The following is a 25,375-nucleotide window of genomic DNA, read 5'->3' as shown; positions in this document are numbered from 1 at the left end:
ATTGTGCTGGTAGAAAATAGATGGCTCCCAAGTATCCACCGTCAACTCCTCTCCTCCTACTGTACGTATGTACCCAACGAAAGAAGAGTCCTCTACCTCTTGCTTCACCAAGGCGAAGTCACAGCTCACACCACAGCCTCTCGCCCGCACACCAACCACGCCGCCGGCCATCGAATCTTCCCGCATCCTCCCAAAATGCAAATGCCAATCTCAACAGGCAACGACAGGAAGAGTTCCAGCAAGGAACACAAGGTCGCATTTTGATCGATCGGTGAGCCTATCCAGACACGATCGGGACATGCCCATCAACAGTTCAGTTCATCATAACAGTGGATGCAGGCAGCAATGCCTGTTGCTCTAAAGAATTGGTTTTCATTTTGAATTCCATGGTTTCGCATGATTGATTTCTTCAAAGGTTTAAACAAGTATAAGAATATACTGTACTTACATACACCAGCAGCGTACAACAAGAGCCCCTCTACCGCCTCTCTGGATTTGATGAACACAAATCGAAAAGGGAGCTAGGAGCATCGAGGAGAAAGCATCGACCAAACGCGATGCAGTTTGATCTCCTCCAAAACAAAAGCGAATGAAAGAACCAAGAAACGTTTCGTGCGTCCTTCCTTCCTAATTGAAAGAAGTGGCAATTCACCATTGATTGATTGATCGATCGATCCGTGGCTACCTTGGCTGATTGATTGATCAGCATTCAGCAATCTCTACAAGTGCTGGCTGCTGCTATTGTCGACGCGCGAGGACCACGAGGACGGCGCGGCGTCCCACGGCGTCATGTCCATGGGGTAGCTGCCGAGCACCCTGAGGAAGGATGTGAACTCCTGGATCTCGGCGAGCGCGTTCTGCGCGCGGACGTCGGCCATGGACGCCTGGAAGTCGATGTAGAACATGTACTCGAAGTGCTTGGCGGTGCCGACGTTGGCGTCGTCGACGAGGCGGATGGGGCGGTGGCGGTGCGGCCTGCTCTCGATCTTGGTGAGCGAGATGTCGCGGAAGGCGAACGCCGAGAGCACCTTGAAGAGGATGGAGGTGCCGTCGTTGTCGTGCGCGAAGACGATGCTGGTCTTGAAGGGCCTGTCGGTGCGCGGGATGATGGGCTCCCGCGCCAGCATGACGAAGCGCGTGACGTTGCTGGCGTCGTCCTGGATGCCGTCGGCGAGGACCTGGAGCCCGTACAGCTCCGCGGCGCGCGCCGACGCGATGGCGGCGGTGTCGCGGAGCCCGCCCGCGGCGACGTGCTCGGCGGCGCCGGCGGTGTCGTCGAAGGCTTCGCGGGCGACGTTGAGCCCCATGGCGTTGAGCGTGAGCTCGCACTGCGCGAGCGCCTGCGGGTGCGAGATGACCCGGGTGAGGAGCTCCCGTCGCACCCCCGGGAGCGCGAGGAGGCAGTGGTGGACGGGGAGCTGGACCTCGCCGACGATGTGGAGGCGGTGGCGGAGGAGGAGGTCGTAGTTGCGGTGGATGCTGCCGCCGAGGGAGTTCTCGACGGGGAGCACGGCGCGGTCGGCGATCCAGAGCTCGACGGCCTGGAAGGCGACCTCGAACTGGTCGCAGGGGATGGCGTCGCAGCCCGGGTAGGCCTTGGCGGCCGCCGCCTCGCTGTAGGCGCCCGGGACGCCCTGGTACGCCACGCGGAGCTGGGACCCGTGCATCGGCGCCGGGGACAGGTCGCTGATGCTGAGGGGCCGGGGCAGGTTGGAGACCGGCACCAGATCCAGCTCCGCGGGCACCGGCGCCGGCGTCGCCTCCAGCGCGGGCGGCCGCGGCGGCTCCTGCCCGTTGACCCGCGGCGCCGGCTGCTTGCTGCTGCTATTGCTGTTGCTGGCGTCGGCGCTGCTGGTGCTGCCGCCGTTGCCTCCGCTGGAGTTGCTGGCGAGGATGGCGCAGGCGGCCTGCCAGTCGGCGCGGGCGTAGGGGGCGGCGGCGGCGCGGGACGGCTGGGCCTGGAGGCGCGCGGATCTGCAGCCGCCTCCGGCGGCGGCGGTGGGGCGGAGCTGGTGGTGGTGGTGGCGCGGCCCGGCGAAGAAGGCGTCGAGCACGGGCGCCGCGGCGGCGGCCTCCATGTCGGGGTTGGGGTGGGTGGATTGGCCGGGCGATTTCGCTCCCCGTGTTCCGGGGCGCTGGCTTTTTTATTTTTATTTTTTCCCTTCCCACCTGTTGTGGTGTGGTGTGGTAGGTGGGTGGGTGGGGTGTGGTGGGTGGGCGGTGGGCGGTGGGCGGTGGGGGAGAGGCAGCGGCAGCCTCAGCCCTCTCAGCTCAGCTTGGGAAGAGGAGGAGAGCTTCCTCCGAGGCAAGCTAGAGGGAAAAGCCAGCGCGGGCGCGGGGTTTATAGGGTTGGAGGCGTGCGTGTGTGGTGGGCGTGCGCGGCGGACCCCTTGCCCTGTCGTCTCGCTACGTCGGCGACGGCGACGGCGACGGCGGGCGAGGTGACGGGCGCCGACGCCGCTGGCGGCTGGTGGGGGCGGCAGGTCCCAAACGGAAACGCAACGCCGTGGTGACTTGAAGCCGCTCTGATCCCATATTCCCCCGTCCCATCGTGGGCGCCGCCGCTAGTAGGAGTAAAAATTACTAGTAGCAGAGGCTACTAGTAGTTAAAAAGTTTAACTTTGGTTGGACCGAGACTGAGACAAAGCCGTCGACGAGCCGCTGGAGACGACCATCTGCTGGGGCCACCCTGATCTGACAGCAGTAGGCGCACCGTTCGTCTGCAGCGTGCTACGTGGCAAACCACACACACAGGCGCGCCCTGCGTGGCTGCATCCGTCAACACCAACCAACCGTGCAAGGACCCGAACGAAATATCTCGTCTTGGCTTGAGCTGCCTGCCATGCATGCCGCCGGACCCGGTTCACATTTCACACGTGCGTGACGTCGTGACGATGAATACTCCCTCTGTATCTAGAATCTAAATTCTGGGTTATTTTAGCTTTTTTAAATTTATAAATGTTACTTTTTCGGTTCCTCGATTTCAAATTATAGATCGTTTTATTTTTTTTGAATGGAAAAAATATTATACAGTATATCTAAATGTACAACCAAATCTAATGAATAAAAAAATAACCTACAGGACGGATGGAGTACTGTACTTCCCGACGAACCTGCTTTCGTTTTTTTGAACGTAGCTTTTTTTTTTAAATAGCCCGGGGAAAATGGACGAGGTGACGAACGCAACTGGACGGCTATCGGGGAGGATTCATCTCATCTCATCCAGTCCCTGAGACAGCGGCGATTGTCGCGCACGTGCAAAACGCCGGACAATCTGTGCCGATATCGAATCATCGAGGTGGCCAACACCACCGCTAGCGCGCACCACATGCGACGTACCCATGTCCACATTCACGTTACTAGGTTCTAGTTCTAGACGCCGCGTTCAACTCTTGCTGCTCACCAAACCATTTCCTATCATAACCTTCCTTTTTTGACGAAAACCTTGTGTATCTTCTAGGCAAAAATCAAGGACACGCCTAACTTGTCATCATCTAGCGATCGAAATTCAGCAGGAAACGGCCAACGACTAGAAGCCTCTGACACAAATCACGAGAGCGACATGCAGTTGATAACTTAAACGCCATGGAACTGAACTGCTGTGCCGTGCGTGCCTCAGGGCAACTGGTTTGCAAACACGAATATCCAGGAGGAAAACGTACAGCAACATCAGCAAGCTCATAGTTTTACAAGTAGTGATGGGGATTCGCCAAGAAACCACCCAAGGCCAATAGGTAACATTTACCATCCTAAGATTGACCTGCACCTTCAGGCTCGCTCGACCGTCGAGTACAACGCCTTCCAACTAGTACACATAAGGTAGGATCCTCCAGGGCACGAGCTTGCAGTACTCTGCCCAGATCTCCTTGTACTTCTGCGAGCACCTAGCCTCGTCGCGCCTCTCCCTCCAGATCAGCAGAATCAGCAGGTAGGTCGGGTAGAAGTACGGGATCACAGAGCTGCAAAACAGCGGATTCCACCAACATTGTCTTTCACTGGCATTCCACTGAGAAAAGGAAGCATAACAGATAATCGACCCAACAGTCACCTGAACCCGCAGGGCAGGCTGAACGAAAGCGCTAGCAGTAGATCTCCTAGGTAATTGCAGTGCCTTGCGATGCCCCTGCAATTGGATGATGACGAGCTTCGTAATTTCACGTTCACAACAACACAACAGGCTTGATAACTCTTACTCCCTAGATGAATAGCAAAAGCTATCAACCTAGAAATGCCAAAACGACCTACGATTTGGGACGGAGGGAGTACAAGAGAAAGGAACATTTTAAGTCTGAGCTATCAAACATTTTGAAAAAACAATATAATGACCGAATAAGCAGCAACTGACATACCACAAGCACAAATTGCTACATCTTTGAATCTTCCATAAACATCATTTGGGGCCACTATCATCTATCACTATAAAAATTCATAATGATTCTATTGACTCCTTTGCTTCTCACTTTTCAACTTATCAGGATTAACCATACAGTAGACATGTCATCTAAAAGAAACCTGTGACGTGTGGTTCTTAGTTATTTGTAGCAAGCATCATACATTTAGACATGGTCAAAGGTCAATAGCAAGCACCATAGATGAGTAGATGACAGTGTATAAATATTACGTGATTAACAAAGGGGCATTGGCATGCATAAGTTCCACATGATGCATGTGTCCTTACCAGTAGCCGGATGCAAGTAGCTTTCCCCCGACGACTTTGGGAGGTTTTCCCCATATAGGAGCTTTGGGGTCCTTCTTGAAAACATGTTTTTGCTTGTTAGCTCCTCTGAACACTAGGTACCTGTGTGCCACATGGTATAAAGTACAGAAGTCAAGGTTAGAATACAAGAAACGGCTACGTAGCAAAAATAATGCAACAAGAGGTTGATTCTGGAGAAAGAGCAAGAGTACCCAATAATGAAGATGCAAAAGTTAGCTAGACCAGCCAAAGGTGACAGCTTCACTTCATTTCTCAAAAGCCACCAACCCTGACAAAAAAGAAATAATAAATTGTTGATTAGTTTAATTCTCAAAACAACTGTTTTAATGGAAGAGACATCAATGATCTCGCATGCCAGAAATCTGACAATTGAGAAACACAAATAAAATTGATGTTAGGTACAATGTTCTGCCTAAGGTATTCAATAGCTAGCACCATGGGTCAACATTTGCAATAATGAAATGTAAAGAAAGTATATACCTGAATAGTGAAGGTGAAAGGAATGAAAACTAGATCACCAAACACCAGCATGAAACCCAACCTTTCAGCAATAATGTCCCACCTGGAAATAGCAATGAAACAAATCAGAGGTCTCAACCTTTTGTTCAGGAATAGTATGTTTATCATCTTTAATCTTCCCACAAGAGATCTCAACATATATTGTTTGGGATTAGTATGTTCACCATCGTTAATCTATTTACCACTGACCGCATGTGATATACTTACGTTGAGGTCATGAATTCTTCATGGACGAAGTAATCTATAATATACCACTGCACGAACAGGTATAATTAATTCCAGAAATAAGGGGTTAGAAGATGATCAATTAAGAAGATTTTTGCTGTCCAATACCGCACAAAAGAATTGGTAGAGAATGACTGAAAGATTGACGGAACCAGCTAGGTAGCTCTTTGCAAGCAAAGAGAGGTTGATAAATAACCATCCCATCATTCCTGCCCTCACGAAGAAGAATCTGCAATGATTGAAAACATAATTATCATGAAAATTTCATTAACGTCAATGGCGTGTAGTATAAACAATACAATACAAGCACCAGCAATTAAGTGATCTGAGGAGAAAATAAAGAGAGAATACATCATGTCTAACCACATTTGTATTTCTTATCAGGATAACCTAGAAACACTAGGCCAAGATGCCATTTCTAAAGGTGAAAATCTAAAGAATGGAAAGTATTATGGATTCTATACCTCAATGCACCAAATTAAGTAGCTAAGGTGTGGAGATAAACTTGAGTTTCAGCAGATCCCAAGAGCAGCAATTATTTCTCATTTGTAGTCAATCAGTAGCATAATAAACAATCACTAAGCATTCCATTTAAGTTGACTAGGTATTCTCCATAGACTACATGTATAAAATGAATTGACACAAGTATTAGGCATGAGTAGACTACATTAAGGAACCTATGAATCTGTCAAAGGGTCAAACAGATTGTAGATAAATCATAGGCGTATCTCAATCAACCAATAACAAATCTCTCTTGGCAACCCTGATCCTATTTCAAAATTCCAAGACAGCAGCACGTCATATGCTTGCAAAAATACAAGAAATTGTTGACATACTTGAGGTCAACTCCCATAAAATGAGGATTAAGCTGCACTCCCAACCACCTATTGAACAAAGTGATCAAAACAACAAGTATCAGTGCTATGTGAAAGAGAACTGCAATCAAATGCATAGTAGTTTCTCACATTCAAATTGAAGACACAAGCCATGAGAAACAAAAGATTATCTTTGCTTGATCTTTCAATAATAACAAGAATATATAAAAAAAAAACTTAAGTACCAAAATAAGCCAGACATATTTTTATATATTAGACACAACGAAGTTTCCTAGAAGTTACCAATCTTGTATGAAGCTCCCACTAACATGTGGCCTCAAAGAAGAACTTTTGTGGCGGGACTTGGTGCCGGCAAAGTAGAGTGCAAAAGTGACCTGAAATTAAAGAGTGAGATATGAGATCCAATCAAATAGCCTTCATATAGTCTGACACAACATAACTAAATACTGCATGGTGAAAATATGAATGTGACCAGATTTTTGCTAGCATTTTGATCATGACCAAAGTACAGGAAACAAGGGCCGGAGCCAGAAAAACATCCATGAGGGGGCCAGCTTGTAGTTGATTGATCATTAGGAGGAAAAAGCTTAAATTTTCACAAATTTACGTGGTGAAATCGGTGTCCATCTACTCTTTGCATCTAGCCCCCTCAGCACCTCCCTCCGCCCCTGGAGGAAAAGTTTCACTTGGGCTTGCCACCTCAAGTCATTTTCTTGTGAATCTCCATCCAAATCCAGGATAAACTATTCATTTTGTGATTTTTTTATTTTACCAAATTAATATTCATAGTCGGTAAGCCAAAAATGTGCACGCATGAGACACACCCATAACCAAGGTCAAATTGGGAAAATTTGACACTCCGTGCATCAACAGTTCAACACTTGGCTTATCTTATGATTACTTCAGGATGTAGCAATTCTGAACATGTAATATCTGAAATCGTTGACACTATGAGTTAAGACCAGGTCATTCAGACATTCAGATGGTCTGGAAGCTTCAATCACGCAAATGTATATCGAGTGCAATACGTCATCTAAAATATGTGATTATTTATTTTTCATAAGTGTGCAAGGTCCCCCCTTTCCTTTTTCCAGTTTACATAAATGATAGCATTGAGGCACCCCAAAAGTACCAGGCACAAGCAGTTAGAATCTTCATAAGCAGGTGCAGATGACATGGAAAGGTCCGTCTGTCCGAGGAGGCACTTACAATAACACTAAAAATGAAGGTCGCTGATAGAAGCTCAAGTCCCCTGTCAGCCACAACCTGCAAGCATCGACAAACAATCCGTTGATCAATTCCTCGTACCTAAGTCAATTCACAGATTATAAACCGCAACAGAAATTTCACTGCGCTCGTCATCCGAATAGGACTGCCGTTCGGTCCTTGTTGAATCAGAGTATAAATAGCGCACCAATTGAACAGGGGAACACTCAGATGCACAAGGCATCAGGACTGAACAGGAGCTCACCGTGGGAGACATCCAACCCATGTAGGAACCGAACGCCAAGAGGCCCAGTAGCAGCAGGAGCGAGAGTAAACCTGTGGGTTACGCACGCACGCATCAACAAGCTGAGACGAACACAAAGCAATGCCGTTGTTTGGCCATAGGGTTCAGGGATCGGGCGCGCGTGGCGATAGGGTAGGGGCCGCCACGCGCGGCGGCAGCAGGCCTACCATTGCAGCGGTAGTGGAGGCGGGAGGAATCCTGGAGGACGGCGCCGGCGACGAGCTTCCCGGGGAGGATGGCTCCGGCGGCGGCGAGGTAGCCGAGGTAGGCGAATAGCACCACCACCTGCACAGCACAGAGCGAGCACGCAGGTACACAGTGAGGGATCGATGTGCCGCAACTGGAAGTAGACAAGTGGAGCGATGAGGAACTAGGCACCCACCGCGCTACCGGAGGGCACCAGCGCGGGGAGGACGGCGGCGGCGGCGGCGGTGGCGGCCTCCATTCTCCGCCTGTATCAGCGGCGTGGACTTGGTCCCAGAACGGCGAAAAGTGGCTGACAAAAGTTTCTGGGCTCGACTCGGCCCAAACAAAACTTGGGCTGCCATTCTTGTTTTTTCATTTTTACGAAGTTTTTTTTCCCCTTTATTATCGCTTGATTTTCTTCTGAAAAATATTATGGCATGATTTGTCGTGAACATACCTAAACTATGTTCATTAATTGTCGCCACATAACATGCTTACCAGATGGAGTGCACAGAACGTGTGGGCAAGGCAAGACGATGAAGGCGACGAACTGACGATGGCTCTGACGTGCGTACAAACGAATACGATTTATCAAGTGGTGGAACCACTGTGATCCCATGCGTCACGTGATATGATTCGGTGTAGATCTAATTTATCTTAGATTACATAACAAGGTCCCCCTCTAACGGTGTAGATATATAGGGACACAATGTCTTGTCATTCACCCACTGGCCACTGGGTCTGTAAAAATAAACTGGCTTCCAAAGTCTAGAGAACGAGAACAAAAGAAGCCAACTGAAGCCGAACCATCAACAGTAATTACTACAGAAGAAAGATGGTTGACTGAGCTATCCACCAACCACCAAGGCTCGAGCGTCCCATGTACATACCTAAATTTACATGTCCATCACAAGTTCAGAACTAACAGAGTTGCACCCCAAAAAGGAGGGTGTCTTGCATTACTCCTCACAACTAACAGAGTATTGCGGAGGAAATGGCGCCCGGACCAATCATCGCTCTTCACAGATGCTGCCAGAACCTGAAAATCGGCAGCATATTCTCCTCACAGCATGGGCATGCGCGTGCAAGAATTACAAGGCTCTACAAGCTACAGGCCTAAATCTCCGAGGAAACGTTACAACAAACCGCCAGCCCACCGCTAACCTAGCAACACACGCTCAGTACGTGTTCTGAGGGTTGAATCGCCTCCTGCCGTCGCGCTTGTAGTAGGGCGTGTCGTCGATGGTCCTCCTCACGTACTCCATGAATGGCTGTGGCGTGCGAGGCGAGAGCTGACCATTAGCTGGGGATGCAGGGTCAGCCATCGCAGCGGGACTGGCCACCGGTGTTCGTGCTGGTGTGGATGCTGCCGTGTTCCTTGACGGTGCCCGTCTGCTAGGCCTCTCCAGTGACTTCATGAAGAACGCAATTGTAGCTACCGGTACCACGATGCATGTGAGGATAACAGCAAATGTGGTTAGGCCCCATGATGATGATGGCTCTGCCTTCTCTCCTGTATCATAGCTGATCTCGATTTCCTCAGTCTGGCCTGCAGAAGGGGGAAAGGGAAATAGTAACTACCAGTCCACAGCATTGCAATCATATTTGGTGTGTGAAACTTGAATCATGAATCATATACTACAAACAAGAAATTGTTTGGACTTTGGAGCCTAATTTCACCCAAGGATGGTAAAAAAACAAGATATCTTAATTCTAGGTGATCAGCTTATTACATGAATCATATACTACAAACAAGAAATTGTTTGGACTTTGGAGCCTAATCTTGTTTTGAGATATCTTAATTCTAGGTGATCAGCTTATTACAAGGATTTAAGAAAAGGAGATTATATAGCATACCAGTGACAGGAAGAATGATAGTAACCTTCTCAGAGAAGGGTTGCCTTTTTAGCGCTTCAACCTACAAGAAGATGAGACCAGTGCATGGTTACCAGCAATAAACATTGGTAAACAAAAATAAAAAAGAAAAGAAAATGCTGACTTTTTAGTTGTGGCTCACCCTGTAGATAATTTGACTAGGAACACCCTTGTTCTCATTTGAGTCAACACGGCTGACTGAGAGTAAATCTTTAGCATTCCAGAATAACTCAACATCTAGAACAGGACAAACAATAACTTGACTATCAGTAGAAGAACAAGCCAATCGCAACGGTTTAAGTTCAACACTAAGCTTTCTCATACCAGTATTTCCACCAATAGTAATGGTGCTATGATTGCAACTTGGAGCCAAATTTAACTGCATGAGATAGCCACCTTGTAGTCAATGCAAATAAAAACCATCCACGCACATGGGCAAGGGACGAAGAGGGCACCTACCTTCCCAGGTTCTTTGATGTAAAATCCTTTGACAAAAAGGGCATGTGCAGATCCTGTCACCTTCAGGTCTTCCTTTAGATTTGCGCGAACTAAAATGTGTAAGAATCCTTCCTTCTGGTTCAACTTCACAGCCAGCAGCTGTGCAGGTGGATATGGATGAAACAGGCAATAGGATTTCTTTGCAGCATGGTCAGTCCATGGCTCAACATACCTATAGGAAGCAACAAATGTGAGATTTCACTAAAATATTCAAGAGTTAGTTGAGTGAATGATAATGAGAAGGAAGCATACCCAACAAAAGAAGGGTCAACCTTGCATTCAAACGGGACATCAATTGGACTCACAGAGGATCCACTGCTGTGCTCAGTTGAATCACTTCTTACAAAAATAGAATGAAAAGGTTAGCACAAGTGAGTCAAGAGTATCCAAAATACTGGTATGCTTAGGTTTTCAGAATGGAGAGAGAGAGAGTTGCTGATAGATGTAATAAACTCACTTATAGTCTAATACCTAACGACTTATTAAGTTTTTATAGTGACTGATTCCGATGTTACAAGTAATATGCTTTTTACACATATACATATTGAGCCTCTACTTTTAGATCACAAAATGCAACCGAGAACTTATGAATATATGGAAGTATTAAAAGCACCATAATGTTGGTTTAAGTGGGCATTTTCCATAGTATTACTACACATCAGTATGTTTAAGTATTAACATATTCCAATCTAGTATACCATATACTTGTGCCTCTTCATGAATAATGACGAAAGGACAGTCACAAGGAAATAGAGTAATTCAGCTGTGATTATATTTTAATTAACAAAAATGTGGAAGAAAGAATGATATGAGCATTACAAACCTGAATCTTACAGAGAACTTGTATCCATCAGGTGGGCCAGCAGCATTAGTCAGCGTCTCTGCAGGAGCATCAACAACTATTTGGTTCACCTTGAGGACACTGACAGTTGTTTGCAGCTTAAGATTTGAACCTTTGAAGATTACTGTTTGGAAAGAAAATTTATGAAAAGTTATCATCAAGAAAAATGGAATCTAGTTGATAATGTATTACACAGTTATACTTGGGCACATGTTCTTAAGATTACCTTCTGCTACACCTTCACTACGTGCCTGTGCTTCACCAGTCACACGATTGACATGCACAATCTTTTCATTGCTACTTAACCAGTGGCCAGATCCACGCGTTTCCATACCTACAGCAGTAGCATTGTTATGACCAAAGAATATATACAGTAATAGATTGCCCATTCTGTTAATCAACTAAATACTTGATATTAAGTAAGGTAAGACTGAAAGCAACCTACTTCTGACCTATCACCTGCTATAACCCTTAACCCACATAAGCAAATGAAAAAAAAATCCAAATTACTCCCCTCAAGCATGCCAAAGTCCGGATAATAAGTTTTGACTTTTTTTTCTTTCTCTACGCACAAAGTGGAATTTTAGGTTAAAATTTTGTAGGGTGATAGAGGAGGACATCATAACTTATGTTAAAAAAGAATACACTATCAATTTTCATTATTACTGTGATAGGTTAGGACATCTAATAATAAAGTAACCTTAGTGATACGAAACTGTACGAAAAATAACGATGAAACATGCATACTGTATTTTTTTAACATAAAAATGCCCGCTACCAGCCCCACGATGATTTAACTTAAAACTCCACTTGAGATGGAGACAAAAAATACAAATCTTATCAAGAAGTAGATGGGACCAATTGGCATAGCTGTGGGAGTAAATCAAACCAAAAAAGAGTTCAGGGTTTAACCAGACTTTGGCCATAAATGAGGGGAGTAATTTGGACTTTTTCCTTAAAAAAAAAATCCACAAGAGCATGTCCTACTGTTGATAAGATAAAATCAAAATGATGAATCTGGTGAACATCAAATACAAATATAAAAAGCAGAAAATTGTAAAAAGTATATATTAATAAGAAAATAGTTTCAGTGAACATACCGTCTCCAATAACAGTGAAGTTCAGGTGCTGACCAGAATGAAGGATCACATCCCTAGGATACATTTGTGCACCAACAGATACCTAGAGAGAAACATTTGGAGTAGAAAAAAGTGCTTGAGTGCGTGCATTAAATATGAGAGAAGCCTTGTCACTGTATCTATGCAGTTCTCCAATTCAATGGCACTGCCACATGCCAACGTGCAGAAAGTGTATGATGTTGCTAACTTGGACACCGTACACAATTCACAAAAGAATGCCCACTAGTGGGTTTGGCAAATAGAATTAAAAGTCTACAGAATTATATAGCTAAAAAGTATCAAAACTAGTGGGTTCTCCTATTTCATATTGAGTTTGAGCAGCTGTAAATCATAATGAATCAAATACAGCATGAACTGACATGGATTTATAACACACAAGGGGCATTTGTCTTTATACCCCTGCTTTGAAGTGTAATTGTGATTTTGCCCTCATTTTCTCAACTTTGTGATTTTGCCCTCAACTATTCACAAGTCAATGTGATTTGTGAATAGTTGAGGGCAAAATCACAGAGTTCAAAAAACAGGGGTAAAAACACAATTGCACTTCAAAGTAGGGGCAAGATCACCAAAAGCCAACATAGAACTTTACCATTATGAAATCCGCTTTATTTGGAATATGGTTTATGCGCAGCCTTATAAGAGCTGTCCCATGACTTCTCGCCTTCAAGTTAAAAAAACATACTGATCAATAATACAGTTTGAATAAAAGACTAGAGAGTTCTAAACATGTCCATGCTTGTACTCCTAGAATTAAACAGTATTCCTGAATTGAGCAGATACACTCTTGTGTGCCACAACATACCTGAAGAACAAAACGTTCATGTGTGCCATGTGTACCATTAAAATCTCTTGGCATGAGAATGGATACAACATCAGGATAATTTGTCTCAACCTTTACAGGGGCTACTCCATGAGCTTCATGGAAGATATAACCTGATGAAAATGGACAAAAAACAAAAACATGTGCATTAAGAATCGAAGTGTTTGGTATATATAAAGATGCAGCTTCATTGAAGATTCCAGACGAAAGGGGACAAACAAAACATGTGCTCATCAAGAAAGGAGCTATTGATCTACCTAATTCATCAGCATATTTTATATCCAATTCAACTCTATCATTTACGGATAGATAGGCAATCTGGACTGATGATTCTGCAGCAGCTAGCCGTGCTTGTGCAACCTGAATAATTATTATCACAGCATCAGCATCAAAGAAAACATCAGGCATAAGATCAATTTCTCACTTCAATCCACATAAACATAAAGAGAGTATAGTAATCCCATGACAAAGAATGTTGCAGTTTGACAATTGGATGTGATCTGCTTTTAAGCTTTCCTTTGGCATTGAAGATGTGTGGCTTTTTACTTGCACTTTTGGACACACTAATTGGCTATCTCCATAGCAATGCCAAACATAAATATTTTAATATTATTAGAATTAGTAAAGATTTCTTATGAATAGGTTAGATACACAACATAAGTAAAGCAAAGCATCGTGATTTTTCCAGTTTCCATAAGGCCCCGTTTGGGTCCAAGGAATTGGAATCTATTTAATGGAGTAGGCTAATTTATGTTGGAATGTGGCATTCCACAACTTTCCAAAGTTTAGATATAAGCCTATCTTAAATTCATGGGGTGGGAGATGGAAATTGATTCTATAGATTATGGTTATTAGAATGGAATTCAATTCTTATAGCACGCTCTTAGACTCGCTTCTCTATGGTAGAAGTGCAGCATACAAGTATCTCTCCCATATCACCAACTATAATATACAACTATATTCCACATACAATTATATTAGCTTAATTAATTTGTGTCTAAATTATGATTATTATGATGGAATTCAATTCCAATGATCCAAACGGGGCCTAAATCTATTAGGCCTTTATACTCTAATTGAGTGCAGTAAAATTAGTTCAGAAGAAAGATGGAAACACAAATAGGGATCTTCATAAGTAAATAATTGGCAGTCAAAATAAAATAACATGAGTCTCAGCATCCAACCTCAGCAACTCGTAGACATGATGCTATTTCTGTTCTTCCAGTTGAGTAGTCTTTTGCTTGAATACAATCAACTGCATTGCTTTCTCCAGTCCTAATCTTACTTCCATCAATTATGCTAGCATCTTGGATCGCAGAACCACCCCTACCACTGCCCCTTAGCAGAGAATACCCAACCGAACTCTCCAGGTCAAGTGAGTCTGGTTCTCCAAGTGAATTCGCTGATCTAGGCAAAAGGCTCGTAGTAGTATAAAAGGGTGGGAACAACCAAGTTATAGGAAGTACAAGTGCAAGGGGAGGATCTGGAACCACCAGAATGGTCTTGGAGGCATTGTATGATACAACAGACCCAGTGGTGCCAGCTAGCAAGAAGTCACAAGTAACTGAAATGGAAACTTTGGTTTTCCCAGCAGACCTGTTACAAGAATGAAATAACATATTAAGGCATACTTGGTCTCTAGCTGAACTAAAGATGAGCACCAAATAAAAACACTACTTCAGTATACTCATGTTTCAGGCAGTCAAGAGTCAACTGTGCTATAGACAAAAGCAATTCACTGGAAATTCAATATAGTGCTCCATGCAGTACCTCCCAATCATATGGTTGGTAAAAGAATTGCTGCTGCCATTGGAAAACCATGGATTGTTTTTTCCTTCTGATCCTTGGCCAAGTCTGTATTGCCAAGATTTAGCTGATTGGAATATCACAACCTAAGGCAGAATAACTTTTTAGTACAGATTAACTTATATACAAGGAAAGTATAGGAGTATTCTGAATTCTGACCTTCTCATCTGCTATCATCCAACTGTAACTTTGGCAAGTTTCATAGAAGGAAAATAAATCTCCCTGGGAAGCATTGTCATGTTAAAATAATGGCAAACATGTGAAGATAAGCAGATAGCAAACAGGTATTAAGTATACCTTAGGCAGTGAAGGATAGATTGGCATGCTACAGCCAATACAAAGACGGTCACTTTGAGTATTCAGTATCATAGCCAGTGGGATATCCACTTCGACTCTTCCAAAAGCTTCACAGACTAAGGTACCTCCATTTGCCAAAATAGCAGCACGTACAGTCTAAATAATGAAATAGGTCAGTACACTGAATGTATAAGTAATCCAGATTCAAGAATCAGGAATAAATGATCTCAGATTGACTTACAGAGTTCCCCACAGCCTTTGCAGACAGCTTCCCAGTAGCATTTTGAACCTCTACAACTTCCATATTCAGACTTGAGTACTCAATGTAAACTCCAGTTTTTGGACCACCTTTAACGGAAAGCTGAGGAAGATAAAACTCAGCACCCGTACTTCTCTCCATAAAAGTAAAATTAAAATGCCAATGATCTGGCAACAGCATGCTAGCAGTGCCATCCCCAAAAGAACATATAAAACTTGACAGGATGTATATATAGCTGGCATAAATTCATAGAAGAGAGCAAGTTATTAATGATTACCACAAAAGAGGCGCCTGGAGTGAGGTAAATATACCCAGGATGTATTTGCAATGGTTTGTACACCTCCACCTTTACGACCTGACTCAAAACTCTTTGTCCAGAGTGTTGCCTAGTACTGACCTGAGGATTGGGCATAGTAAGGGTCATCAGCCAATAAGCAACTGAAGCCAACATATATCTATTGTCAACTTACATATAGAGATGTTATGCCAGTTTTTGCAGCTTTAATTGAAAATTTGGGTCCATCAATTGAATCGCTTGGACTAATAAGCTCCAGAATCTTGTCACCAAGGTGCAACTCAATGCCCATATATTTGAACTGCAAAGAATAGAGCAAATTAGCAAACTCAAAGAAATACAATGGTAACCACTCAAATGTGCAAAGACTGAAACAGGCATTCGACGGTCACGTTATTAGGATTTGAAAAAGGGAAAACAGATCATAGGCACAAATAACAATTGTATTTGCAGTATTGAACCAACAAGATAACTTAAATAATTAATAGAATTGGTGTAACTGATTCAACACAGCTGAAAAGGATAATATATTTTTTAATGTTGAAATGACTATACTTAACGTAGAGTCAAGACAAATATAAACCAGAAAAGTGTCAAAATAGAAACAAAATCAAATTTAAAAAACAGAAGAGAAAATATGATGCTAACACATAGTGCCTCCAGCAAAAACCTGAGAATCGCCAAATGTTTGTCCATCTTGGGTGCCAGCTAATATTTGAAAATCCTTTGTGCTTCCTTCCTTTAAATGAAAAAAAAAAGAATCAGCATGCAAGCAAAATAAAATTATAATAAAAAAGCAGACCCTTATACCATAAGGCTGATGTGCTCCTCTGCGATTATCTGAATCCAGTCAACATTTGCAACTCTAGCCTGCAAACCAACAAAACAGCAGCAGAGAAGCTATTGTCAGTTTGAAATACAATGGACTAAAAGGAAGATTAGAACATCTTTATTGATGAGGTATAATCTGATGAAAATTGACTGAACTAAGGATGACAAATACATACCCAAAGTTATCATTATCCCAAGAGAAATGCTAAATAAAGCATGGACACAGGGACATGGCTCAAGGGAGGTTGATGACCATTTGACAAGTACAAACATAGTATGCAACAGAAGGCACTTGGTTGACTTTAGTATAAAAAGTATCAAGAGAATCGGGAAGAAAAGTACCAGAGAGTAAGTTGTTGCTTTAGGAGAAAGGCCAACATCCTGGATTGTGACAATAGCTTTGCCTAAGCCTTTAGCCCCAAGAATCAATTGAGAACATAAGGATTTTCCTGGATGTTTAACTATTTGCACCACATGTGTGTCATTGGTAGAAGCATCTAGGGAGCACGTTCCACCACTGACAATCAAATTTTCCTGCAGCACAAATTTATAAGAGCCTAAATAGCTAAGGGGGCTTCATATTACTTTGGATCATGAAAAGGATCTATATGTGAGCAAAACGCACCTGTGCGTCAGGATGGAAAACTAACATCACATACTCTGGGGTGACTCTTAAGGAAGAAACAAGCTGTTTGAACACACAGGCTGAGTGAGATAAAAGCTTTAGCCATATTGATGAAAAGCATTCACAAAAAAATAAATCCAGTCAAATTACCTGCAACTGAATAGCATCTGTGAGACTATGAAATGTGTGTTCTTCCTCGTGAGTTTGGCCAGCAAATTTGGTAGAGAGGCCAGCGACTGTAGCACGCACAGTGCACTGGGGGTTCAAAATTGTAAATGATAAGACATCTGTATTTAATCCACAATTCATGCAACTACTACGGTACAATCACAGTATTGGTCTTACATAGAGGGTGGTGAATCACCCGAACTAACAAGAGAAACAAAATGTGAATACTGCTTGTACATGCAAGCTAACACAATTGTTTTATTGATGTAATTAAAAAAAACAAAGTTCAAACAAGGTGATTTGTGATAACTGACTATACTGACCACTCCTGTAGAATTTTGTAGGACAAGAAACCTCTCCCAAGCTGACTCATCAAGCATTTCAGCTGATTTGGTTTCGGCAAAGTAAGCAAGCCCTTCACATCCAATGGTTTCCCATCTCAGGCAAAGAGAAGACGAATTAGCAAAAAATCTTCCATTTCCATGTATACCCACAGCAGCAAGACGTATATTTCTTCCATTGGAGATTACAACAGCTGGTGCTTGCAATCTATCAGGATCACGGTCAGCTTTGCTAGCGGCTTCCAAAATATTAAGTCGATTTTCTGTACAGGTATCAAACATCACCATTACTGGTAGGCTTTAAAGAATGAAGAGGAACAGTAAAAGGCTTTCATAATGTATATGTTGTAATTTAAGGACTAAACTGGATATCAGTGGAAAGGATAAGAAAGTACCATTTTCATTTGCTATCAATGTTATTTCTGATGGGAAGTCACACACAACAGAAAACTCTGATTTGGCTATAGCAGGCACAGGATGATCTTTCCCGATCATGTTTCCACGTGAGAACAGCAGTTTCTATGGAAAAAGTGCATTAAATTGCACATATCAGTGAATCAATGCACTAGTATAGATTGCAATATGTGGTATATAGATGGAAATGCAAACATCCATTTTAAGTACTTACATAGTTCACTTTGCTTGGGCAAGATACTCGGTATATTCCACTAGATAATTTCTGCACAGTAGTAGAACTAGTAATATGATTTTTCAATTCACCAATCACATCAACGGTTTCAACAAAATCAACCACTTGGTCCCACCGCTCAGGTCCTCCAAAGAGAAAAACATCCATTGCTGATCCAGGAACTAAGTACAGCTCCTTCAGAGAGTTGTTATCCATGATCTCAATCCTACCATGTATTCCAGATAAGTCAAACCAGTACCCACCAAATTGGTTTCCATTTCCCCCTTGAAGAACCACCAGAGGATAATATGCAGAAATTTTTGAAGTTGCCTTTAGAGAAATAGGTCCAAGTGTCTCAATATTAGAATCTGAATCAAAGGTGAACGTTGCAACTACTGTGGATCGGCCAGCAGCAGATGCATTTAGAGATATCCAGGCACAAGGATTGCCATTTTGTCCCCAAGAACCAGCACTATGTTTTATGTCCTCAACGCTCGAGGCCTCAGCAGTGTTAAGAATGTGAAAAGACTCATTATCAGATAGTACACTCCACCTTATAAAAGCATTAAGATGGTCACATCGTGAGAATGAGTGTCCTGCAGAGAGAAACATCAATAATAGCTATTAGAAGAACATAATAGTTTGTGGGAAAAAATAATTAATTAGTGATACATATTCAATAAATACTACCTACGTCCATAAATATATGGTGTCTAGGACATGCTATTTAGTTCAAAAATGAACTAGCTTGTCCTAAATGTCATATATTTGAGACCGGAGGGAGTATAAGTTCAGCATAAGCTTCTGTCTTACTGCAAGAAAATGATGACATTTTATGGTTTGCAAGTTCTGTCTCTTTTAAGTGAAGCCCTGAACGAATTATACTATTTGCTGAGGTTGAGAGCAGAGCATGAGAGAGGAGTCAAAAGGAAAGATTAGAGTATGAGATTAGTACTTAAACATATAAAAAATATGGCATTCTTGTACTAATCTCATTTTGTAAGATGCATGCTACTTGCTGAACTTCATCTATTTTGTAACAGAGACATCTAATTCAAGTCATATGAACCGCCATAAGTTTTTTTTTAGCAAACGCACCATTAGATGTTTTTAGTGCCGCAGCAGCATGAAGTCGTGTTCCAACAGGCACCTCCACAGGAAAGACCGGCAAGATAGACAATACTGAAGGAATGGAAACTTCAACAATGATCTACATTGCCAATAAAACAAAATGAGTTACCAGGAGTTTAAAACTTGTGAAGATGGAATATCATGATTGTAAAGAAGGGCCTTCACTAATCATTTAAGATGTATGCATATTTAGTTAATTGACCATGTGATCAAATGCATCAGTAGATTACAGCAAGCAACTGTGGTGTGTTTGTCCTTTTGGACATAAGATAATGCAGATACACGCTTGTGCGAAAACACAGATCTTGCGTCTACCTGTAGCAACCAAATGAAAGGGTGTTGCATCCTAAATTAGATAAATATTTCCAAATTGAATGTTGTATAGCAATTAGACTCATAATATGCTTTGCCCAAAAGTAGGGGCCAAAGATAAACAATTGTGACAGCAAAACAGTGCATATATGTTAGACATACATCAGTGTTACCATGTTACTATCATGAGAGAAAGTAACAATATGCATTCCTCACATATACATCATTGTGACAGAAAAATAAGAGGAAGTGACCATTCTGTAGGAAGTATGAGGGCATTAGAAAAAAAAATACAAGTGGCCAATCTGTAAGAAGATTTGAGGTTATAGCAATCTCCACTAGTGGAAAGTTTGAAGTGTCAACCTCACAGCTAACCAGTAACTCAGCACTACATAATAAGATGTGAGCCTAGATAATCCATAGGAATAACATGTGTCACTCTTCATATCACGTCGACCTCAAGTAATTACATGGTGCATCAAAGCTGAACTACATTTTTTAAAGTATGTAAAGACTAAGAGTAAAAACAGGAGTTCAGGAGAGATCGGGATTTAAAACGAAAATTAGATGGACAAACCTCGTCAAAATTCAAGAAATCAAAAGCAGAAACTACTCTGATGACAGCTTGACCAGGCTTTTTTGCATGCACAATACGAGAGTCAGAGACAGAAGCAACATCTTCATCAGAGGAAAATAACTTGTAGTCATCCAGTGTCTTACCACAGCCTTCAGATGAATGCAAGACAATAGAATCAGCTCAAATTACAAACCAAAAATGGTAAAGAATATGCAGTTATCACAATAACTAACCTCCAGTTGCCTTCAGTTCAATTTCCTGATAGACTCCAGGAACCCAGGGAAGGTGAATAACATTGGAGCTCTCCAATCCTTCATCCCAGAATGCCTTCACCTTACTACAAACATTAACCTCTTGCACGATCTTGAGAACCTAGCATCGCATGGGCCAATCAGGTAATCAGCAAGCCATGATGCTTTGATGGTAGAACTCCCAACATCATCCTAATAACCTCTACTTGACAAGATAGAAACAGGATATACGCATGAGTTGGATGTACCTTTGCTGGTCCAGATGCCTCTGTTAGGTAAGTTAAGGAAGCAACTAAATGTCCTTTCCCCTGGGAAACAGGACTTAACAATCTAGAAGTTTGCACTTCATAGGAACCTATAGAACTGTCTAGCACCTGTGATAAGTTCCAGAATTCCATGGTACTACTCTCCAGTCTAAGCTCGTTTTCCTACCAGCCAAAGAAAAGGAATTAATAAACAGAAGAAAATTCCCATGCAGATGGCAATTTTTGAACAAAAAAAAACAATTATGCCCATAAACTTGCTCAGATGTTGTATTTATTTGATGTGAATATGCACTACACAAGTTTCAGGCATGACTGCACACATCTGCACGAGCCAATGAAGTGTGGTCATCAAGGAGCATCTTGAGGCAGCAAGTTGTGATGGCCCATGTAATTTAAAATCTCAAGTTATTGGGATGTGCACACTGATCACTAGAACACAGGACTGCATGTAAATAGAAATGTAATTATGCCCGGGTAGTGTTTGTTCAAGCTTTAGGGACCCTACTCAGCTGGTTGGTGTGTGTATACAACCCAACCACCTAGGTTCAAGTCCTCGTTGACTCGAATTTGGGTGCCTATTTTTTCTTTGTTTACAATGCCACCTATTTCCTCCTATTGGTGGAATTTTTTGTTTTTTCGAGCTTTTGCATTTAATACTACAAATCAGGTAAAATTATATTTCCCTTGCATCACGTAGCACATAGTGATTGATGGAAATTGAGAGCATGTGCTTGCAGTTCTACAGGTCATCCGCAAATTGACCTTCAAAATAATTTCCAAGAATGTTCGTGCAGATCTAATCATATGTGTAGTATCCATGTATCCAATAGTAAGTGACATTTACAAAGAGAGCAAGGAATCAAATTCATCATATGAATAGTACCTCTGTAATATATATCTCCCTAGCATCAAATCCCTCTGCAAATGCTTTGACAAGGACCATGTATTTTCGTCCAGGATAAACATACCAATCTTTTGAGGATGGAATATTCGTTATCCCATGAAAATGAGCAGAATCATCCATAACAGGGACCAGATAAAGGAAGAGTGTTCGTGGAATAACAACGTGTAGAGATGATACTTGTTCATGACCTTCTACTCTTGTGTCTTCAACAATAATCTTAGTAAAGCCCAGACCCAAAGCATGTGAGATACCCAAGGAACTATCCACTTGGGCCACAGAAGAGTTTGTTGCATGCCATCGATGATATGGTGATGGTAATTTAATCACTAGTAAAAGGTAGAAATGGAAAGGATCTGTTAGCTTCCAGCACCAGACATGCACTAAAGAAAGTGCTATCTAGCAATGAGATCACATAATGGATGGCATTAAACCATAATACAGAATCTAAAAGTGGAGATTTCAGCACTGAGTCAAATTGACCCTTTTTCCCCTGAATATGACTTCCATGTGTTTTATGTAAATTATTCCATCTATTGTGATTCTCTTCTAAAATGTTCTAGTATATGTTCCTCATTGAAACACAATTAAGTCACCCTCCTTGTTCAGAGATTTCAGTGTCAAACGATGAAAAAACTCAATCTGTTAGAGAAGGTACCTTCAGCAACTTTTTGTCGAAAAACCTTTAGTTTAAACTTCACCGAAACACCAACTGTCACGAGAACTGGTGAGGGTGGCTCTAGTGACATAGCTTCAGCAACAGTCAATGTGATTGTGTCAATCACATGCTCAAGCTGAGGCTCGAATAACTGAGCTTTAACAACCTCTTGGCCGATCTCAATACCCTTCACCACAAAGAAATCTGAACCAAGATTCTGCATGAGTACAGCAACAAAATTCAAACATGAAACATGCATTCTTATATAACTGAGTAGTGGTCAAGGGACTTAGAAAACAAGAACACAAATGCTGCAGTGTACCTTGTCTTCTAGCTCAAACCGAATATTCATATCACCACAAAAGCCACCACAGTCACTCAAATGTGTTTCTTTCAGTGGAATATGAACAAGATGATGGCTACTGCTATCAAGCAATCTTGGGGAAAGCTGCCACAAAAACTGCAACCCCACCAACGACGAGAACACATTTTCTGAACCAAATGGAAACAAATTAAGTTTGCTAAAATAAAAGAATATAGCAGTGCCAGCAAATAGTATTTTTTATATAATTTTTTTCCATTTTGTTGGTAGCTCCCGTATGGGTTCATCTGTAGCCTACCCCCAACTTGCTTGGGGCTAAAAGCTTTGTATGACTGAAAAAAGGCTAAAAAGCTAAACTAATGATTGTTCAGACCAACAAGAACATTGAGTGATGTTAACAACCAATTAAAGAAGAAAACCAAAAGGTACTTTAAACCAATGATCGACAAACAATGAATTCAAGTAGTGCATAGAAAAAGAAGTGTCACTGTTTACAGGTACCATGGCAATTTCGCATACAAAGATGGAAAAGTTCATATGAATTACCTTCATCGTCAAAGGCATGAACACGCAATGTAGCAATTTCATCTAGGTCAATTTTAACAGCATGGTGGAAAATTCTGATCCGCGAGATCTTGTCCACGAATACTTTACAGTGTATTGTGATTCCACTGATAATATCAGTTGCATAGACAGAAGTCTCTCTCCGGCCATTGTAAGGGGCAATTGATGCCAAACGAGCACTAGTCGAGCATCTGCTGCTATCATTGTACTCTGGTTTAACTGAAATAAGATCATGATGATCCCATGACCTGTAAACAAAAGAAATTGGGAGACATTAGCTTCTTCATATTGTGAAATGGGAATTTCCCATCTCTAGAGAGGACAGAAGCATGGTCCTGGAATGGTTTCTAAATTGTGAAAAGTCCTTGTGCAACCGGCTACATGTCCACGCACAAGTAACAATGGTTCGCCAGTCGAGTTAATACTAGGTACTTAAGTACATTGCTCGTAAATAAAACATATAGGTATGAACCAACTAGGCACAAATAATCAGTGCCCTAAAATGTGAGGTGTGCATCCCACATTCTGCACTGGTGTAGTCAACAACTTGTTAAGAGGTGCATACCAGTACCAGAAAGAGGTAGAGTCGTGTAAACACTACAAAAACTCAGTTGCTCCAAGTAAGGGATTAAAGTTCAGTTCCCCAAACCATGAGCAATGCTACCATATGGCTTCACCAGGGTTCACATCGGTCATCAGGTCACTCGGCCGCACTCTGAAGCAAGGAAGCAAGCGCATGGAGCAAATCACGCCACAAAAACCATCCCCAACCACTAGCTGCAGCAACAATCAAGCCTCGATTCGCTCCACGAAGCGGACGCGGGAGCGCGCGGTCGCGGAATGGCACTCCGCGGCGATCGATCACGCAGCACACGAAGCAAAAAAACAAGGGGGCGAAGGAAGGCTGCAGGAAGCATACCAGGAGAAGCATCCATCCCCGCCGATGAGGCGGTACTCGACGGGCTTGGTCATGCGAGGGGGCAGCAGCACGCTCAGGTCCGCCATGTGGGGCCCGCCCGCGGGGTTGGCAGCAGCGGAGGCCGACAGCAGCGCCGCCGCCACCGCGACCACCGCCACAACCGCCGCCGCAGCGGCCGGCGGCGACCCCATCGCCGCGCGAAGCTTCTGGAACTCTCCGCTGCGTGGAGCCCGTCCGCTAAACCCTAGTTGGAAAGGGGGTTTAAGGTGGGGAGGGGGGAGGAGAGGCGGAGCAAGGAGGAGGAAAAAGGTGGCTCTGCGGCGAACGGCGAAGGGGGAGGAGGGAGGGGGCTTTATGCGAAAGTTTCTTTGTTACCCCTTCTGCCTTCGCTTTTACTGCTGAAAGGTTAAAAGATTCGTGGGGAACGGAAAGGACGATAAGTTGGTAGTAACCGAGGGCGGTCGTGGAATAACGCCATTGGTCAGCTGGAAACGACAACAAGGAACTGCTGCTACGTGCACACCGAACGTGGTGATCTACACCACTAACAATTTTTCACGGGTTTTTTCCCCTAAACATACGGATAGCGCACATTGAACACAGGCATACTGAGCCTGACTGGCTGGTACGAGCCAGGCTACCCTCATCCGAGCAACCAAACAACCAAACAGATCCGTTATATCCTTATAAAGACTCTAAATTTCTAAATAAACTAGTTAAATGCATGTGAATGCTACAAGTAAAAAAATATATTAGTCTAATTTGATAACATCATAATTGTCCATCTTTTATGCATTTAAATGCACGTATTTTTATGAAAATAGCAAAATTACAAGTCATTTCCTCAATCTATCCCTTCTATGAAATTTAGTCATCACGTTCGATTATGCTTGCTAGACAAACAGTTTCTTAGGAAAGGAGTAGCCGCTCGTACGACCATGTCCACCTTCATAATTAATACCCTTATTTTTGCAAAACACAGTACATACACTGACGCTCACATAAACACACACAACAACTAATCTTCCGTCAACTAACGTTAATGCCTCAGTTGGGAG

The 25,375-nt window shown here is 42.9% G+C and overlaps 3 protein-coding genes across 4 annotated transcripts; all 3 read right to left on the bottom strand.

The window, feature by feature from the left end:
- Positions 1-358: 358 nt before the first annotated feature.
- On the bottom strand, positions 359-2,232 carry LOC117846641 (arogenate dehydratase/prephenate dehydratase 6, chloroplastic). The gene has a single exon (XM_034727877.2). The coding sequence runs from the start codon at positions 2,076-2,078 to the stop codon at positions 720-722; it is 1,359 nt and encodes a 452-aa protein (XP_034583768.1). The 5' UTR covers positions 2,079-2,232; the 3' UTR covers positions 359-719.
- A 1,308-nt stretch (positions 2,233-3,540) lies between these two features.
- LOC117846046 (delta(14)-sterol reductase) lies at positions 3,541-8,345 on the bottom strand. Its single transcript, XM_034727143.2, has 13 exons — positions 8,190-8,345; positions 7,975-8,092; positions 7,769-7,839; positions 7,507-7,563; positions 6,580-6,671; positions 6,298-6,345; positions 5,570-5,690; positions 5,444-5,490; positions 5,198-5,279; positions 4,909-4,985; positions 4,679-4,798; positions 4,049-4,123; positions 3,541-3,959 (listed from the first exon to the last, which is right to left on the bottom strand). The coding sequence occupies exons 1-13, from the start codon at positions 8,250-8,252 to the stop codon at positions 3,806-3,808; spliced, it is 1,125 nt and encodes a 374-aa protein (XP_034583034.1). The 5' UTR covers positions 8,253-8,345; the 3' UTR covers positions 3,541-3,805.
- Positions 8,346-8,789: 444 nt separating this feature from the next.
- LOC117846045 (nuclear pore complex protein GP210) lies at positions 8,790-24,650 on the bottom strand. Of its 2 annotated transcripts, none has more exons than XM_034727141.2 (36): positions 24,318-24,650; positions 23,381-23,646; positions 22,835-23,004; positions 22,513-22,729; positions 21,837-22,183; positions 20,936-21,115; positions 20,670-20,808; positions 20,437-20,585; positions 19,515-19,626; positions 18,417-19,012; positions 18,184-18,307; positions 17,771-18,051; positions 17,430-17,534; positions 17,280-17,342; positions 16,997-17,188; positions 16,634-16,693; positions 16,494-16,562; positions 15,999-16,124; positions 15,806-15,925; positions 15,511-15,630; positions 15,270-15,425; positions 15,132-15,194; positions 14,937-15,058; positions 14,351-14,762; positions 13,424-13,526; positions 13,149-13,279; positions 12,936-13,007; positions 12,308-12,389; positions 11,434-11,541; positions 11,190-11,331; positions 10,619-10,705; positions 10,328-10,538; positions 10,193-10,247; positions 10,011-10,105; positions 9,851-9,911; positions 8,790-9,542 (listed from the first exon to the last, which is right to left on the bottom strand). In XM_034727141.2, exons 1-36 carry the CDS (start codon positions 24,506-24,508, stop codon positions 9,172-9,174), a joined length of 5,898 nt encoding a protein of 1,965 aa, XP_034583032.1. In that variant the 5' UTR covers positions 24,509-24,650; the 3' UTR covers positions 8,790-9,171. The 2 variants fall into 2 exon arrangements, with proteins under 2 accessions (XP_034583032.1, XP_034583033.1); XM_034727142.2 differs by having other exon boundaries at positions 10,619-10,702.
- Between the last annotated feature and the right edge of the window lie 725 nt (positions 24,651-25,375).

Source organism: Setaria viridis, chromosome 2 (genome assembly GCF_005286985.2).
Source record: "Setaria viridis chromosome 2, Setaria_viridis_v4.0, whole genome shotgun sequence".
Lineage (NCBI taxonomy): Eukaryota > Viridiplantae > Streptophyta > Magnoliopsida > Poales > Poaceae > Setaria > Setaria viridis.
Note: the sequence above shows the minus strand (reverse complement) of the source record. Positions and strands in the feature narration are given on the sequence as shown.

What these genes read in the sequence shown, in the direction of transcription:
- LOC117846641 (XM_034727877.2), bottom strand. Translation starts at nt 2,078, where the DNA reads ATGGAGGCCGCCGCCGCGGCGCCCGTGCTCGACGCCTTCTTCGCCGGG.
- LOC117846045 (XM_034727141.2), bottom strand. Translation starts at nt 24,508, where the DNA reads ATGGGGTCGCCGCCGGCCGCTGCGGCGGCGGTTGTGGCGGTGGTCGCG. An exon ending in GGGGATGGATGCTTCTCCTG is followed by an intron (nt 23,647 to 24,317) that starts GTATGCTTCCTG and finishes TTTTGTTTACAG; the next exon opens with GTCATGGGATCATCATGATC. An exon ending in AAGTTCTCTGTAAGATTCAG is followed by an intron (nt 10,706 to 11,189) that starts GTTTGTAATGCT and finishes TATTTTTGTAAG; the next exon opens with AAGTGATTCAACTGAGCACA.
- LOC117846046 (XM_034727143.2), bottom strand. Translation starts at nt 8,252, where the DNA reads ATGGAGGCCGCCACCGCCGCCGCCGCCGCCGTCCTCCCCGCGCTGGTG. An exon ending in GGGAGCTTCATACAAGATTG is followed by an intron (nt 6,346 to 6,579) that starts GTAACTTCTAGG and finishes TTTGTTCAATAG; the next exon opens with GTGGTTGGGAGTGCAGCTTA. An exon ending in GAAGAATTCATGACCTCAAC is followed by an intron (nt 5,280 to 5,443) that starts GTAAGTATATCA and finishes TGCTATTTCCAG; the next exon opens with GTGGGACATTATTGCTGAAA.